General features: G+C 30.6%; 1 protein-coding gene across 1 annotated transcript; it reads right to left on the bottom strand.

The window, feature by feature from the left end:
* Positions 1-7,300: 7,300 nt before the first annotated feature.
* On the bottom strand, positions 7,301-11,171 carry LOC136225459 (peroxidase P7-like). The gene is made up of 4 exons (XM_066013465.1): positions 10,909-11,171; positions 9,415-9,606; positions 9,146-9,311; positions 7,301-7,975 (listed from the first exon to the last, which is right to left on the bottom strand). The coding sequence occupies exons 1-4, from the start codon at positions 11,116-11,118 to the stop codon at positions 7,587-7,589; spliced, it is 957 nt and encodes a 318-aa protein (XP_065869537.1). The 5' UTR covers positions 11,119-11,171; the 3' UTR covers positions 7,301-7,586.
* Positions 11,172-20,019: the final 8,848 nt, after the last annotated feature.

A 20,019-nucleotide genomic window follows, 5' to 3' on the forward strand; every position in this document is an offset into this window, starting at 1 on the left:
TTATATGTATAATGATGCTAATATTTATATTAAGGGTACGTTACGAAATCAGTAAGAAATAAAATCTCACATATGTATAGACTATACCTAATACATGATCCAGTATGGCAAAAAGAAGACTATAAAAAAGCAGAAAAAACTACTAAAGATACGACTAATATAAACAACATATAAAACATATATTTCTTGTAAATCCATATTTGCAAAAGAGAAACTGTAATCAAATCTTCAATATTAGAACCATTCTAAACCTTCGGATCTGAGTCATTTCTTTTGTAATCGTGTAGATCTAGTGATTTACGAATAAAATCTACCATTTCTGCTATTGCTAAATCAGAAACGGTTACCAAAGCAAAGATTATAAACAATAAATACAGTTCAGACGAATTAAGAGATCCAATACACCCAATCAATAAAAATTGTGGTGCATTCTACTACACAGGAGATGATTGATGTAATAAAAATATAAGGGGGCGTTTGGTTCGGGGTCTTTAGGAATGGGAATGGGAATGAAGGGTTTCATTCCCTTTGTTCTTGTTTGTTTAGAAAAAAAAACAATTCCTTTACCTATTTTAGATTATGAATTTACCCCATTTTAGGTTTGCCCATTACCCCAAACCCATTAGGGAATTGGATTCCCTTTCCCAGTTAAAAGGCCTCTTCGACAACATCCTTAGATTTGGGTCCAGAAAACTTCACTCACTTGAAAAGGTAAGCTTCCAATTACAAATTCCATCATGTTCCATTTTCTGACTTGAATTTTTCACCCATTATGTGTCATTTCAAATCATTGCTTTATGGTATTATCTGATATTTCATCCCAAATTGATAAGTCCAATGTCAATAAGGTAAATTTTAACTTTTATAAACTTTATGTTATTATCAATAAGGGTAGCATGTGAGTGACGTTTTGGATTGTTGGGGATTGTATATGAAGTTATTTCACGTTTTATGAAAACTATAGTAAAAGAATTGAATTTTTTTTATTATATATGAAGTTAAAAAAAATAGTTTTGATTCCCTATTTGAGCTAAACATCCACAAAGGGAATGAGATGGAATTGCATTCCCTTTCCTAAACATATCCAAACACATAGGGGAATTATGCTTGATTCCTTTCCTTTCCTTTAGTTTCCCTTTTTTGATTCATTTTCTCTTTCCCCTTATTAACCAAACACACCCTAAATGTAATATTAATTGATTCATCAAATTGTATTACTCCCGAACTACTCTAAAATATTTCACTTATGTCATGGCTCCGCGACTCAACAAAGTTTGAATATTAACTTTGCCAAATTTAAGACCGTTGATTTATTTTTACTTTTTTTTTTCCGTATTAAGTTATCTTTTGAGCTTATTATGATAGTGAATATGGTGTTATTAATTGGACAAATAATGATTGGAATAAAATTAAAAAGAATAGGTTAATTTGTGCCTAACATAACAACTTTAAATTGTTAGTTTTTTTGGGGGAAAATTACATATAAATTCAGATTTAAAAAGTTATTTATAACTATATCAAGTAATGATTTTGAATTATGTCAAATCAGTAAAATCAATATTTTTTAATATATTTTAAGGATTGGAATTTATAAATTAGGTATCTAAGATATATTTTTTAGGGTTTAGAATTCATGAATTGGGTCTAAATTTTTTAAATTAGGATGTAAATTCATACTTTATTTATAATATATAGAAAATAATGACATATTAAAAATTAAGTTTGATAACATGATTTACTTATAATTTTATAGTTATTTATGATATTTATGTATTTGACCGTAGTTTTTCTATGACATGGCCCCATTAAGTAGCTTTTTGTTTCGTACAAGAATTAATACAAATTCAAATAAAATATCATAGCTCAAAATTTATATTAATATTTTAAAACTTTATAAAAATGAGTATTTGAATCAAAATAAAATTCTTTTTTATATGAAACTATATGTCTTTATTAGAGCATTTGTTTTTTTACGATGAAAATACTTACATCTTCATTAAATATGAAAAGAACAAATACAACAAGAATCTTCATTAAATATGAAAAGAACAAATACAACAAGAAATAGAAAAGGTAAAAAACCTTACAAAATCCATAATGAGACGAAAACGACTACAAAGAGCATAAGAAACCATAAAAGGTATAAAATACACAGAAAAATAATAAAACATATATTTCATTGAAATCTTAAACCGCAAAAAAGCAACTGCAATCGAATCTTCATCATTTAGGTCCTTCCGAACATTCGGATCTGAGTCATTTTTTTTGTTGCAACCACGAAGATATATTGATCCACGTATAAAATAAAATTTTTCCGTTGTTGCTAAAAAAGAGAAGAAGACTTGAAGATTTTGATAGAGAATAGTAAAAAAAGAGAAGAAATGAAGGAGTGCGGACAATTTCAGAGAACTATTAGATCATTTGTTAAGTGCAATAAAAATGTGTCATTCTTAAATATTTTGTTACATAATTGATTTTTCAACTTTATAATTTACTTATTATTATTATTATTATTATTTATTAGGTCATTCATTTGCTACTTTAACTATAGACCTAAAAAATCTGAAGATCAGATCTGTTTCTAATGTTGACAACTTAAGTTAATTTATGGCATCATTACAAAACTTATATATTGTGTTCTCTTATTCTGCATCAGTTGCATATTAGTTATTCATATATTTTTTTCTTTTTTAAAATCTGATAATAGAATTGAAGATTAGTTTTTTTGAAATATAACAAAACATTTGGATTTTTTGTCCAACTCGTATATAACATAATACAATTTTTATTTTATTTTTTTTTTAAAAATTTCATATGTATACATATATTTGTGATGTGATGAGTGATTTAATGATTTATACATACAGTGAAGATGACATGATTCATTGCTCAGAAATTATAGTTTAATTAATTATTAAAATTGACTTAATTTATTAACTTTAAAAGATAAAATTGCTCTAGATAGCGAACGTTGGAAAAAAAATGCACTATTTTGAATATATATATATATATTATACACTTTGATTTATTTTAGAAAGGTTGAATTGCAATTCAAACATACAAATGGGTTCAAATCATTAGTTGGCCCAAACTAAAAGAAGGCTCATAATGTTACCAAAAAGACGGCCACAGTGAAGCGTTACCCAGCCCAAATATATAATTTGGAAAATAACATTTTTATACCAAAATTTGCATTTACTAATATATATATATATATATATATATATATATTGATTCAAGAATTGTTGTTCATCCTTTAAGTGAATTTTCATCTAATTAAATCTTTTTACATACGCTAAGACTTGAACTCGAAATCTAACTTAAGCGAATTTATTAAGTTTTATTCATACTTAATTATAATTAACATTCGATTTATTTTAATAATATGCCGAATTTTTATAAAGGTACATACATTTTGATGTATGCCAATGAGGGTTGGTCCGAGTGGTAATCGTTGAATCTCTGCTTAACAAGTTTGAGGTTTGATTTCCCACTCCATCAAAATTTAGCCCTCATTGATAGGTAATCTGTAAATTCCACTGTAAATCCTTATCGAGGTCTGTGGTTTGCCCTGACCTTGAAAGTGGGTGAACTTACCCTTACCTAAACTTTTAGCTTATAAAAAAAATACACATTTTGATGAGTCAAATCAGGGCGGTTCTATATTTTAAAGGTTTTAGGTCTGTATTTTTTATACTCTATTTTTTATAAATTAAAATTTAAATCAATTTTTTACGGAATCAAGAAATAAAAGTTAAATTTTGAGACAATTTGTAGAGAACCAAACACTTAGCAGTTTTAGCACTTGTATTATTGTTAGAGTAAAGTATAAAAAAATATGTAGCATCTGTTTGCTTTACATACGGTTTGCTGTCGGAAAAAACTGCTTTCCCAAAAAAATAGGGATTCCCTGCTTTTGTAAACAGAAGGTCACTACCCAAACATCCAAAACTCTCCTTTTTGAACTGAAAAAGTAAACATGAGCATAAAAAGGACCAACCAAAACAAACAACCCCATAGTTTGACCTTTTTGCAAAAGTAGGTGGGTCGTTTAAAAAGTTGCAAACAGTAGAAGTTTGTGGTTTTTGCAGTTTGAAAATTCAAACATTTTGCCAAAAATTATTATCATGACGATTTACCAAAAAAAAAATGAACGATTTGGAAAAATTAAAAATTCTAATTTTACAAATTACCTCATATATAAGATCCGATTTTACAAATTAACCAAAACTACAAGTACTTTTTAATCGAAAAATTGACTCACAAATCATTTACTACAAACTACATAAACCACAAATCAATGTTTGCAAGTTTTTAACTTTGGGGTTGTGCTTACAAATTAGTCAAACCGCAATGTTTTTATTTTTTGTATTTTACTTTAATGTTAAGAGAGAAGATGTGAAATAATTTTTGGAGGTTTTCTATTATCCTATTCATATTGAGAGGCGGTGATGAAAAAAATAGACAATGTGTCCTATTGTTATCAATTTTCAATTATATTTTAGTTGATGATATTCTTGTTTTCTACATACATAATTTTTAACAATTAAAGATCTAAATAATTATTGTAATTGAAAAATATTTAGGATTGGACACCCTTCAAATTGTAATCCTTAATCAAAATATATTTTAAATTAGAGACTATCTTAAATAAGAAACTCTAAAGTCGGTTATGAGCAAACGACAATATTGTTCTTAAAACTAACCATATAAAATATATAAATTACATAATAAAATTCTAACATGAGCTAATCATCACATTTCTAACAATTAAGGTTGACTTGAATGTTAAAAACTTCAAATCACTTAACTTAGATCTCGAGTTCGAGTCCTAACATATGTAGAAAATTTTAATTGGGAGAAAATTCACCTAAAGGGTGTACGACTATCCTCGAATCAAGAAATCAGATAAATTGATCTTATTGATTAGTCCTTCCAGTGAAAGATTCTTGGAAACGAAAATAAAATGTAAAACAAAAACTTTTATATATATTTGATAATAATCGGAAAAAAATACATTAATTTCTATAATTGATCTTAGGAATCACAAAAGTAACGCTAAATTCAAAATTACACAACCACTCAAAACTTGCGCATTTTAATTATTCATGGGATAGAAGTCAATTTTACCTTAAAACTTATTAGAAAAATTCAATTTCATCCTTATTATACAAAATTACTCAAATTTTCCACCCATGATAGAAATTCTAACTCAATCACACCCTTTTCCAATAAATTTCCTCAAAAGGAATAAAATTGAGCTACATTAATACCGTGGGCACAAATTTTGAATGATTTTATAACGATAACGATAAAGCGAATCCCTCCTAACAATTTTAGCGCCAAATTTAACCCGTATCCCGTTATTTATTAAATTCCATTCTTAATTCTTTATAATCCAATTAAAGATCATCAATCCGAAAATAACATCTAAAACAAAAACTTCTATATATATTTGATAATAATTGACAAAAAAAAAAATAATATCTATAATTGATCATCAGGAATGTTCACATGCATCTTAATGAGCAAGTGAATTTGCCCATTCAACGTTAGATATAGGCTTATTAAATCTAAGCCCCAGATGCTTTGAATCTCCACTTTATGATTCTAATAAGCCTAGATCTAATGGTGAATGAGCAATTCTACATGCTCATTAAGGTGCATGTGATCAAGACTGAATTGATCCTACGGATCACAAAAGTAATCCTAAATTCAAAATTACACCTCCAATCAAAATTAATTATTCATGGAATAAAAGTCAATTTTATCCTTATCATATGAAACCACTCAATTTTTCCACCCATGGTAAAAAAATTCTAACTCAATCACACTTTTTAGAATAAAATTGAGCTAAATTTCCACCGTGGACCAAATTCGAACTATTTTATATGATAAACATAAAACTAACCCTTCCTAATAAATTTAGCGACAAATTTAACCCATACCCCATTATTTATTAAATCCCATTCTTAATTATAATTCAATAAATGAAAATAATATGTGTAATACAATTATTATTTTTTATATCATATATATAACCACATAGAATATATAGAGTCCGTTTGTTTTACCTACTGTTTGCTGTTACGATTTACTATTTGCTGTTGAAAAAAGCTAATTTTCCAAAAAGCAGAGATTTTCTGCTTTTGTAAAAGGCTGCTTTTTAGATGTAAAAGGTAAACAGAATGTCACTAACCAAATACCTAATGCTGCTTTAATGTGTAAAAGGCAAACAGAAGGTTACTAACCAAACACCTAAAACTCCCCCTTTTGAAGTGAAAAAGCGAACATGAACACGAAAAGGAGCAACCTACATAATACTAACCCGAGATAATCATTATTGAAAGATTCTTGGAAATGAAAACAACATCTAAAACACAAACTTTTATATATTTTTTATAATAACTGAAAAAAATACATTAATTTCTATAATTGATCTTAGGAATCATAAAAAGTAACCCTAAATTCAAAATTACACGCCCAATCAAAATTAATTATTTCATGAGATAAAATTTTATCCTAAAAATTATTAGAATTTATCTTTATTGCACAAAATTACTCAATTTTTCCACTCACGATAGAAATTCTAACTCAATCACACCCTTTTTCCAATAAATTTCCTCTTGAGCTAAATTTCCACATCGGATAAAAATTCGAACTATTTTATACGATAAGATAAAACAAACCCCTCCTAACAATTTTAGCGATAAATTTAACTTGTATCCCATTGTTTATTAAATTCTTAATTCTTAATTCCACTCCAATTAAAGATCACCCCAAATTAATTAGGCCTTCTGCAATTTCTTTTAATCCCGCCTTGAGATCCAGTAAGAGGGCTAATATCGCCCATCTTAATCATGGCAGAAACAAAGTCAGAGAAGAAGGTGCTTTGACCATTGTTGTAATAGCTCACAATGGAACTAGTGGATCCGATCCAGTGAATAATTACTGATCAGAGTGGTGAAGACCCTTTTGCTTAACTAGACTGTTAAAATATTTGTTGTCAAATCATGAGTCTATTGTTGTTTTCAATCGACCTGCTAAGCAACATCGGGGACCTAAGAGAGCTATTTTTATTTTCAATCCTTATAGCTATCGTGCAATCGTTTCGTTAGAAATCAAGTCATTAAGAACATTTATTTACCATTTTGAGAACTGGTTTCTCTGGCACGTCCATAATGTTTTTACAATTTTTAACTTCACTAACATATCAAAATTGAAAATTGAGATATTTCAAAAATATCGCCAATAAGATCATAAACCCAAAATAACATCTAAAACAAAAAACTTCTATATATATTTGATAATAATCGAAAAAATACATTAATTTCTATAATTGATCTTAGGAATCACAAAAGTAACCCTAAATTCAAAATTACACACCCAATCAAAACTTACACATTCTAATTATTCACGGGATAAAAGTCAATTTCGTCTTAAAACTTATTAGAAAATTTCAATTTTATCCTAATTACGACAAAGATAAAATTAACCTCTCCTAACAATTTTAACGACAAATTAAACCTGTATCCCATTATTTATTAAATCCTTACTCCTTACTTTTACTCCAATTAAACTCCAAATTAATTAGGCCTTCTGCAATTTCTTCTAATCTCTCCCTGAGATCCAGTAAGAGGGCTAATATCACCCATCTTAATCATAGCAGAAGCAAAGTCAGAAAAGAAGGTGTTTTGGCCATTGTTGTATGAGCTCACAATGGAACTAGTAGATCCTGATCCACTGAATAATTGCTGATCAGAATGAAGAAGACCTTTTTGGTTGATTAGGTTGTTAAAATATTTGTTGTCAAATGATGTTGGTGTCTGTAAATCAAGTGGAGATAAGTTGTTGTCTCCACCAGTTGTGGGGCAGTTTGATCTTCTTGTTTGCGCAAATGATGTGTCTATTGTTGTTTCATTATATATTCTTGCCCTGAAGTTTCGGCACCTTGCTACTCCAATTGTATGTGCTCCTAAAAAATGAAAATGAATTGATTAATACTGGTGTTGAAATGAGTTGTCGTGTCATCAATGCAGATTCGGAAATTTTGTTAAAAGAGTAACATCAGTGAGAAAAAGCATAAAAAGAGAATTTTTGTAAAATTTGGAGAGGAGTATGACACTTTAACAAATTTAGGGGTTAATATGTCGTTTTAAACAAATTCATGTGACTAATGTATCACTTTAATCAAATTCGAGGGTCAACGAAATGCTCAGAAAGGGGCAAATGACATTTTAACAGTGGCGGAACCATAGAGGTTGAGCAGCTGGCCCATGCCCCTATTCTACATCCGTCATTGTGTATTATGCTTGTGTTATATGATCTATATACTCCATGTAATACTAATGATATAAATAATAAAAAGATATTCATGTCAAACAGACTTTTTTGTAAATTGCAAAATTCTAAAATTTTATGGTATTTAAACACTTTTGACTCTATGGGAATCGAATCTGAAATTTCTTTCCACAAAATATCAACTAGACATGTTCATAAGTTGGGCTCCATTTGGACCAGATCGAGCTTAACAACTAACCACCATGTTGAAGCTCAGCCCAATAAACATTATGTTTTACATTGGGCATGGACCGGATCAAACTGATTAAATGAACTATTTTCAATTAAAAAATAAATTAAAATTAAACTATAATTATGATAAGAAATTTTTTTATATATATAAAAGGTCGGGTTGGGCCGGATACAGTTTTGATAACAAATTTCAAACTCAACCTATTTTAAATGCAGATTTCAGCCGGTCCAAACCAAGAGTATTAAAAAATACATGTCTCAGCCCAACTCATGAAAGATGGGCTTGGACAGGTTGGGTTGAGCCGATGATTGATTCATGAACATGTTTATCAACTGAGCTACTAAGCACTCTATTCATGCAAAAATCACAATTTTCTCCTTATAACCTTTTCTCATTTACATCGTAAATAACATTGTGTCTATTTGTTTTTATTTTTCAGGACTGTTTTTTTTACGACAAAAAAAAATATTTTATAAAAATTCGAAACGGCTGCTTTTAATAGAAAAACCAATTAAGATCTGTTACCTATCATTAACAGCAAACAGCAAACAATAAAAGATGAACTAAACCGAGCTATGTATACGTAGAGAGAGAGAGAGTAGAGGGTCTAACCAGAAAGAGCAACCAAGTCTCTAGTAGAAAGACCAAGAGCACTGAATCTTGAAACAAGTTGATTCAAGTTGTTAGTTGGAGCTGGAATTCCATTATTAGCAGCTGAAAGACTTGCACTTCTTGCATCTCTTCTTCCAGTTTTAACATTCCAACTTGGTCCTCCAAGCTATAATATAATTAATTACAACCCACTTCTTAATTAATCACCATTTAATAATCTCTCATTAACAATCTAATTGAAATTAATTAATTAATTAAGAACTACTTACAATAGCAGTGGAGTCTCTAGCAGCAATGGCTAAAATATCAGCACAAGAAACAACGCCTGGACATGCCTTCTCTACTGCTGATTTTATGGTATCAATTACTTCAAATCCTCTTGCTGAATTCCTGTTTGGATTTGCACTTTTCTCTCCTGTGAATGATGATGTGTCGTCTAGTAGAATTGATCCATCGCATCCCTATCATTAAAAATATATATACATGTGTCGTGAAATCATTGGTCAGAAGTGCCCTAAAATCTTCCTTATAATAGGTTTAAATAAACAAATCAAGTCGCTGGTGCAATTCAGGAAAAAAAAACATTATTATATATGTCAAGAGGAACATTTCACAAGCTTAAGTTTTTATATATTACGTGATCAATAGTTTATTTATTTGGAATAATTCAATATCATAATTTCAAAATAATAGTATTTTATATTCCTTAGAGTAGAATTAAATTAATTAGTCTAAAATTAAGTTTGAGTGTTAATTTCGTTGTTATACTTGTATTTGATATTTGGAGATAAACCATCCTAAAATCACACGTGTCACACATTTTACTTTTACGTGTCATTTGAAGACTAATTTGATTACAAATGCTAAACTAGAGGGAAAATTTCATATTTAAAATTTGATTTTAGATTAAATTCATCATATTTATCAACTTCAAAAATTAAATTGATCCTTAATTAATTATTCTGAGATAAACACCTATGAAATTTGCAGCGTGTATAACACGAGTTCAATTTGACAATGGTTGAAATTTTAATATACAATAAATAAAATAGTAAGAATTTAAACTTCCATCAACTTGATCTAAGAGTTTAGAATTAAATTTATCTAAAAGTTTAAATTAATAAATAAAGCCTCAAAATAATTTTTTTATAATAATTATATGATATCTCATGAGCCATTTAGAATTTTAGACACTTTTGTTGACTTCTAGATCAACTAACCTTTTTTTTTTGGCCTAAAGTCAACAACTAAAAAGAATTAGAGGTAAAGAGTACTTTCTGTTAATTTGTGTTGACTTAAAAAGATGTATATATCTAGAGAAATTTTTTTTATCCATGCATCCAATTTTTTTTTTTTTTTTGAAGAAATCCATACACCCAATTAATAAATTATATCTTAATTAATTAAATAACGTATTAAAATATAAGTTCTCAACCTCAAATTGTAACTCTAAATTCTAAAACGTGATATTAAATTATTGACTCGATAGTGAATATATATCTAGAGAATTTTTTCAAGCCATGCATCCAGTTAATAATTTGATATCAAATTATATTTTAATCAATAAAATATGAACATTATATAATTAATTAACATTCGACACGCTAAAATATAAATTGTAAACCTCAAATTATAACTCTAAATTCTAAAATGTATAATGTGATATTAAATTATTTGACCCAACATAGACGAACAACATGATTTACCAGACAAACTCATAAATACAAGGAGAAGAAAAAGTGAGAGAGAAATAAATTACGTACATTAACAAAGCAGTCATGGAAGAACAAACGAACGATGGATGCACCGATACGTTTCTCTTTATTAATAGCGGATTGAACAACCGGTTTCACCGTCGAGAAAAGGTTCGGGCAAGATTTGGAGTGAAAACTAGTTGAAAGTTGAGCATTGGTAGAGCTAACAAGAAGGAGACACAAAGCTACAAAAGCTTTCAAAGAAGAAGAAGAAGCCATGGATACAAAAACTAAAAAAACACAAGTGAAAATTAGAGTTTGTATGTTGATGTTAGAAGTGCAAAGAAATTAAATATTTATAGGAAGAATATATATTTAGGTTACCTAATACGTAGAAAATAATGGTGTTTGCATGGAATTGCTTACATCAGGAATAGTATTATGACTTTTGATTAGTGAAAAGTTTGATTGATTAGTGAAATAATTAATGGAAGATTAGAGACTTTTGAATAAGAACACATCTTTTTGAATGGGTTTAGGTAGAGATTAGATTACATTTTTGTCAAAGATTCTAGTTAGGGTTTTCTCAAGGTAGTTATAATATTTTGTGTAAATTATTGGCTCACAAATTATCTCTATGACTTGGTAACTAATATATAATCATGATATAGGAGAGATTGTCATGGCTTAATTTGACTAATTCTGTTTTTCTATTTGTTTTTTAAAGGTAAAATACTAGTACATGAATCCATATGCTTCCTCAACTTTGCTTTTAGGTGATGGAATAATATTCTAAGAATTTTAATTCTTGAACTTCGTAGATTTGAAATTATTTAGGTGTTATTTGATTAAAACAGTAGATAAAGTGATTGTTCAGAGAGGAGAACTCTGAAAATGATGATTTAAAACGGTGGTTACATGAAAAATGTGGGAAGAAAAATGGCTTACTGCATGGTTTTCACCTGATTCGTTCCCAAACTAACCCATCGTACATGGAGAGTGGGCTTTAATACCAAGTGTAACAACGTTGTCCTATACCATGTAGATATTATCTACTTTGGCTCGATCAAATGGAACACTTTAGGCCTCACAACTTTAAAACAACTATATGTTTTAGAAATTCATCTATTAATTAATAAGCCATGAGCATTCTCCATTTTTTATTGTGGTATTCAATTCATTCATGTCTTATCGCAATCCTTTAGGACCACTCCTTGCTCAGACATTCTAGCTCGGTGTCACATTTCGGACCGGGTCATTATATTTTATATTAATTTTTGACACACTCCCGCATGCGAATGTTTTCTAGGCTTGAAGTGTGTGTAACAAAGACTATTGTGCGTTGAAATTTCACTAATTAATAGAGTTGTCAGAATACAACTTTCGATCGTTTGGTCTAAGAGACTATGATACCATGTAAATAAACCATTTAAACTAAAAGATTAAGCTGACATTTGAGATCTAATAATAGTACTTGTAAAAGGTCCAACTCATCTCAAAAAGTGCCATAGATGGAGAGAATTGTCTGTCATATATAAGGAGCAATATATATTTCCAATTAAGCAATGCAGAATATTTAACATGCCCCTTAAGTCCAAATTATTTGGAGCGTGAAGAAAATATCAATAGAAAACTCAACATTGAATACGATAGCTCTGATCCTATATAAATAACACCTTAAAGATATTTCAAAGAGAAAATATTATTTCACACATATAAAGAGTCGTATAATATAACTTCCCAATTAAGTAGTGTGAGATATTTAACATTACCTTTTAGGCTTAATACAGCAGGAGGCCTTCCAGGGCCGGTCCTGACATTTTAGCGGCCCTAGGCGAAATAAGAGATAATGGGCTCTTAATAAAAAAAATTATACTAAAAAATCTAAAAATAGAAATTTGGACCCATGTTAGACCTAAAATATCATATTATTTGGTAAATTTTTAGACCTAATGGATATTATAACTAAATTTATAACAAAAAAAAAAGTATATATTCAAAAAAATTAAATTTTTTGGGCCCCTTTTAGCCTTGGGCCCTGGGCGACCGCACCCCGGGCCTATGCTCAGGGCCGGCCCTAAGGCCTTGAACTTGGCAAAAAAAAAAAAAAAGATGCCCCTCTCTAAGTCTACATTGAAGTTGAAAAAAGTATTTAAACAATTTAAAATGTATATCAGTTTAAGCAAGTTCAGAAGGTAAATGGATCAATGTAAGCAAAAATAAATTTAAGCGGCCAATTAATTAAGTTTATAAGGACAATCAACATTTTTTAGGTAAAATTCATAAGAGCTTACTGTTCACATAAACTTCTTTACTTTGATTTATCCGTATTAGCTTGTAATTTTAAATTGCTTAAATCTCCTAACTAAGAAATAGAGTAGACATATTTGTTAATCTTCATTGACTCAATAGAAAGTAATACATAAGATTATATGAGTGCATCAATAACGAAAAATGAGAGATATGTTTGACATATTTATTAGTTAGAGCTTATATTATACACCAAATAACAACTTCAAAACTAACAAAAGCCAAATAAAAGTATGGGGATTTATTTAAAAAATTAGATAAGTAATGTGGCCAAAATTAGGTAATGCACTTTTGGAAAAGTAAGTCCACTAGTCTTTGCTTAACCGCGTAAACATGCATGTATAAATTCTACTTTTACATGTGAAAAGAATCGATTCTGTTTTTAATTTTGTTACTTTTCTTTTTTATTGGATGAGTTGTGGTCAAAAAGAAATTATTGCTTCTATTATTCGGCTTATATACACTCATGCTAATTAAAATATATATTTTTATTTTTTTTTGAAACGAAGTTGGTAGGAGTTGAATTTAAAAAGTTTTAAATAGAAAATTTTACGGGTATAATATGAGGACTTTTCAAGAAATTATCCATCTTGCTCACTTGATGTGATCTGATGCATAATAGTGGTATGGTCACATTTTTTTTCTATTGGTTGTCATCAGAAATATTAATATATAAAAACCATATTCTGAAACTTATTTACTCAAAACTTTTTTTTAATGAAAGAATAAATTGAATAAATGAATCAATCAATGGTCAATAGACCTATAAAAATCGGGGAATAACATCTATAATAGTCAGCAGAACATTAGAAGATAATCCTAACTTTGTTGCCTCGTCTGTTACACGGTTGCCGCTCCGTCTGATAAACCGGAATTCACATTGTGGAACTGATTCTGCAATGGTTCGACAATCCGCAATAACAAGACCAAAACTTGAAAAATCTTCTTCTGGATCCTGTCTAAGAGCATTAATAACTATCTGAGCGTCCCCCTCAACACAAACCATGATATCTCCTCGTTCTTTTATCCAGTTGAGCGCTTCTCTGCATGAGATAGCTTCAACCAGCGCTGGCGAGAATTGCCCCTGGACCGAATGGTATCTAGTCGCTACCATACGCCCTTGAACATCTCTGAGGACTGCCCCAATCCCTACCCCGTGCGTTGCCTCCTGCATTGCTGCATCAAAATTCAGTTTAAGACCATCAGAAGGTGGAAGCCATGTTATTGGTTGCTCCACGACAGCAATAGCTTCTTCCGACTGATATAACCGTCGTGCCGATCTCCAGGCGGAGAACACTTCACCAGCCCGATCCGCTAATACCTCTACATGCACATTACCGTTATTCCAGATTTTCTGGTTTCTGCTGTACCAGATATACCAGAGAAACGTTGAGAAATGACCTGCAAGCTCACTGGAGTTATTACGGATCAGATCAGTCCACCAATCTGCAAACTCCGCTGCTCCCCCGCCCTTCAAGTTAGAGAATTCTGTATTTTTCCATGCACGAGTCGTTACTGGGCATCTGAGCAGTAAATGAGTTTGATCCTCAACAGACGACCAACAAAACAAACACTGCAGATCAGTATCGACTCGACGGGATGCTAGAGTTGACTTTGTTGGGATTAAATTCCAAGCCGCACGCCAAAGGAAGTTTTTTACCTTCGGGGGGCAAGATAAACGCCATAGCATACTCCATGGAGCATTACGCATCGCCTCAAGTGGGTTCTGGGAATCCTCCATTAAAGCGTAGTATGCCGATTTTACATTGTATATACCCTTCTTATCCCTCCGCCAACACAACTGGTCCTCTTTGTCATAGGAAGATAATAGGATTCGTAAAATCCTAATTCGATTCTCCTTTGAGAAAGACTCCACAAGCAACTCATGCCTCCAATTACCGTCTTGAATAAACTGATCCACCGTAACCTCTTGATCGATCTCCCTTTGTAACGGTTCCGAGATTCATGTTGATGAATCCAACCATTTATCCTTCCAAACTCTTGTGCTTTTACCATTCCCAATTCGCTAATAGACTTCGTTCTTGATAAAATGTTGCGTTTGAATGATACTTGACCAGATAGCACTCGGGTTGGACCCCGTCCTAGCCTTGTGGAAATCCAAATTGGGGAAGTAGCGGGCTTTGAATAACCGACTGACGAGGGCTTGAGGATTTGTCATAAATTTCCAAGCTAGTTTGCCCAGGAAAGCCACTTTAAACTCATGGAATTGCCTAAAATTCAACCCGCCACAATCTCGTCTTAGGCACAGCTACTTCCATGCTTTCCATTTTATCCTTCTCCCCCACCTATAGGCATTTAATAGAGTTTCCATTTTTGTGCAAATCTTTTGGGAAGGAGAAAAACCTGTAAGATATAAGATGGTATCGACTGAGCTACCGCCTTAATGAGCACTTCCTTTCCCCCTTGGGAGAGTTTCTTCCCATTCCAGCCCCGGATCCTCTTTTGAAGGCGCTCAACAATGTACCAGAATGTAGCTGTTCTGCTCCGACCGACTACTGTAGGAAGGCCTAAATAGGTATCTCGGCTGTCTGTCAACTGGACTTGCATCAATGTTGAGAGTGCCGTTTTTTTGTCAAAGGAAACCTTAGAGCTGAAAGAGATTTTTGACTTTGCAAAATTAATTTTTTGACCTGAAGCACGCTCATACACAGAAAAGATTTCATTGACCCTCTCACACTCGACCTCCGAAGATTTGAAGAAGAAATAACTATCATCCGCAAACAGTAAGTGAGTGATTGGTGGAGCCCCCCTGCTAATTCTGCAGCCGTGAATAAAATTTACATTCTCTGCTTGCTTTAACAACGTTGTTAAACCTTCAATGCACATAATAAAGAGATACGGTGACAACGGGTCTCTCTGACGGAGCCCTCTTGTTGGTTTGAAATTAGGGAATTCCGCATTCTTGTTTACTATTTGGTATTCCACTGATGATACACAGCTCATTATCAGATCAATAAATTGAGATGGAAAATTCATACGTACTATGATCGCTTTTAGGAAAGGCCATTCCACTCCGTCGTAGGCTTTAGACATGTCTACTTTTAGTGCAGCATACCCTTGACGTCCTCCTCTACCCAGTTTTAAAGCGTGACCAACCTCATATGCAACCATGATATTGCCAGTGATTGATCAACCTCAAAACTTATTTAATTCAATAGTTTAAACAATTATCTGTATTACTTCAATACAACAATTATTTATATTAAGCGTGTTCGAATTTTACAATTATTTAATAATTTAAAATATTTTCATTAAGTTAAAAATTATTTATTTTGATAAGCAAAAAAATATTTAATATTTGATTTTAAATTTTAAATTAAATATTATGATATTCAATATTTATTTTTAGTTTTTTTTTATCATCTGTTTATAAACTTGTCCAAAAAACTGATTGGTCCCTTAAACTTATAAAGTGTTCTGATAGCTCTCTTAGTTTGTTTAAAATGTCTTGATAGCCTACTCAACTTATTTAAAATGCAGTCAATAAATCACTAAATGGCAAATAAAGATGTGTTGCATGCATTTAGGAAAAGTAAAACCACCGAGATCGGGCTAGTGAGGTTCTTATATCAGAAGGAAAAAGTTTTAGAGTTCAGCAAGTAAGAACTTCCTCTTTAATATGTTTTAATTTATCGTGTGAATTATGTAATAACATTTCAAGACGTGTGCAACACATTTTATGCGTCCGACTTACTTTTTTTTTTTTTACAACCAGATGATTTTGACTACATTTTAAATAAGTTGAGATGGATATCAAGATATTTTAAGCAATTTGATGAGACTATCAGGAAACTTTGAAAATTTAAGAGGATAATAAAAAAATAAATTCAGAATAATGATATATTAAAACAATACTATAAATATATCAATATAAACTAAAATTAAAAGGGATTGCCTAGGACCAAAACCACCGCTATTTAAGAATGGAGCTGGTAGCAGCACCCGGAACCCAATCCTGGACTAGCTAGCTCCGGCGTACTATAATGTCCTACTATATCTCTCTTTATTATAGTTAAAATAGTTTATAATAAATTAATATTTTATTTATTAATCGCTTCTTTATTTAGGATAAATATTAGAAAAATGAAAATATTATTATTTTATTATTCTACACAAAATTATTTTTTTAGTAGGAAGGAAGGCAGAGCCCAAGAAAAGAAACTAGAACAAATTAATAATTTTCTTCGTTGACCTTTCCATACGGTCTTCATCGAGAAAGTTCTGGAGATCTACAGGAAGCACATCACACTCGTGATGACCCAGCAAAACACTTCCAATAAAATTTACCATCCAATTAGCAGTCTGATTACCTTCACAGATTACCTTCATAGTACGTATGCTTTATAACTGCTCTCCAATCTCTAACTTCTTCCAAAACTTGAATGACATTTTTGGAGTCCACCTCAATAATTATATTCGTATCTACCAAGCAAATGTCATTTTTATTCTATCATCTATCTTTTGTTTTCTTCTTCCAACATACTACTATTTATTAACAAGGTCAACAGAATATTAATGCAGAATAAGAAGTTTTTCTAAAAGTAATACTTGAAATGTTCAAATATAATTATCAATGTTTTGATTAATTAACCATCAATTGACCCAAAAAGAAAAAGAAAAAAAAGTAAGTGGAAATTGTTGAATCCTTCCACCAAAATACAATATAATATAATTCAAAATAAGGAATTGCTTGTCAATTCGTGATTTGAGCTAAAGTCAAAAAAAAAAAAAAATCATAAATATTTTAATGTTTTAATCCAAATTTGAGAAAATTTATTAGTAGAGTAGTTTAATAATAACGACTGTATTTCTTGTGGTTAATAAATGATAGGGATAAGGTATAAAAATTCCTCTAATATTTACAATCAGAAGCAATTTTACCTCGAACGTCGGTAACTAAGAGCAATTTTACCCCTAACGTTGATAAGTTGGATCAATTTAACAAATAATTCATCAAACCGAATTTTCGTTCATGAATTTTGTCATCTACACTTTACATGTACGTTATTTCACCATTCATTAGTAACATATCACAAATATATGATTTAAACGTAAAAAAAATAAAATAAAATAATGTCAATGTCTTTTGTACAAGTGGCATAAAAAAATTTCAAATATTTTACTGAATTTATAAATATTAATATCCAATTCTATTATTAAATCACAAAAAATATGAAATCTTTTAATTAGAACCAACATGTATGCAATTAGTGTAAAATAAAAAATAAGAAAATCTGTAATTTATAATAATGGCTGAAAATTGATCCAACTGGCTAACGTTAGCAGTAAAATTACTCTTCGATACTAACTTTAGGGGTAAAATTGCACCATTTTAAACGTTAGAGGTAAAATTACTCTTAATTATAAACGTTGGAAGTATTTTTATAATTTTTAACGAGATTAATTTTTTACCCTTATATAAAAACATTTTGGCTTAAGGTGTTATTGAGCCATTGACCTATTCAAAATTTTGTCATTTGGCCCTTGACCTATTATTTAGTCACATTTGATCCCTGAACTATTTCAATTGGTGAAATTTCACCCAATTTAGATGGAGATTTGACAAAACCGTTATCACCCCTCATATGTAATAATATTTTGACATATGAGCTTGACATATCACACGTCTTGAAGTTTATTTGCCACATAAACTCTCTTATTTGAAAATAATTAATTAGATTTAAAAAGAAAAACAAATAAAAACAAATCTCTAAACTAAAATTTAACAAATTTAAGTGTCAAAATATCGTCACGTGCTAATAGAATAACAATTATGTTAAGTCTCTATTTAAATTGGATCAAATTACACCAATTGGGATAGCTCAGAGGCAAAATGTAACCAAATAATAAGTCATGGGCTAAATAATAAAATTTGGGATAGATCGACGGCCAAATAATGATGGTTTAAGCCAAACATTTTTAATAAGAGTACCAAAAGTACCTCCGTTAAATTTAACCGTTATAGACAGAATTTGTTGTAGTGTAATCATATTAGTTCAAAAACAGAAGAAAAATACCCAAACACCGAATTAATTAATTAATATACAATGAATTCTTGAGATTACCATTGACAAATTTTATTTCTTTATATATTTAATGGGTGTGGGTTGTATTTGGGTATGGTGAGGGTCACTATCAATAAATAACAAACTCTCACACAAATTCTACGTACTAATTAGTGACACTAACTAACATATGGATAACATATTTTCCAAAGTTACGGCATATGTCAATGCTAGGCATTATATGATGGGTTCACTTTCAAAATACTTTAAAATAATAATAGTAAACTTTTATACGTAGAAAATTGGGATCGATTCTCGATTTCGAGTGTCTAGATAGAACTTAGACGGTCTTGGTTTTGAAGAGTGGCATTAACTAAAAATAAAGGAATAAATGAATCATTAAAAAAATTAGCATGACGAGCCATTTCGTGTACACCCTATTCGCTAATCTAGGAACATAAGCCATAGAAAAATCTGAGCAATTTAGTAACATAGATTGAATATCTTCAGTAACTCCACTAAAATCTGAAATATCACGTGACGAACGCGGAATACAGTCCACCACACTCTTAGCATCAGATTCGAATATCACTTGCTCAAGTGGTAAGGACATTACCCAAACCATGGCATCTCAAGAGTGTCATTGCTTCAGCTAACTTTATCGTGATGTCTCCTTAACGAACTGAAACAAGACGAAAATTCCCCTGAATTACCTTGGATGACAGCTCCTTCCTCAAACTCTTTATCCATCGAAAATATTGTCGCATCAACATTTTATTTGACTCCGCTTTCTTCAAGTTTCCACCACGGACTTGCTGTTGATACTGGCATCGACACTCCACTT

Source organism: Euphorbia lathyris, chromosome 4 (assembly GCF_963576675.1).
Source record: "Euphorbia lathyris chromosome 4, ddEupLath1.1, whole genome shotgun sequence".
NCBI lineage: Eukaryota > Viridiplantae > Streptophyta > Magnoliopsida > Malpighiales > Euphorbiaceae > Euphorbia > Euphorbia lathyris.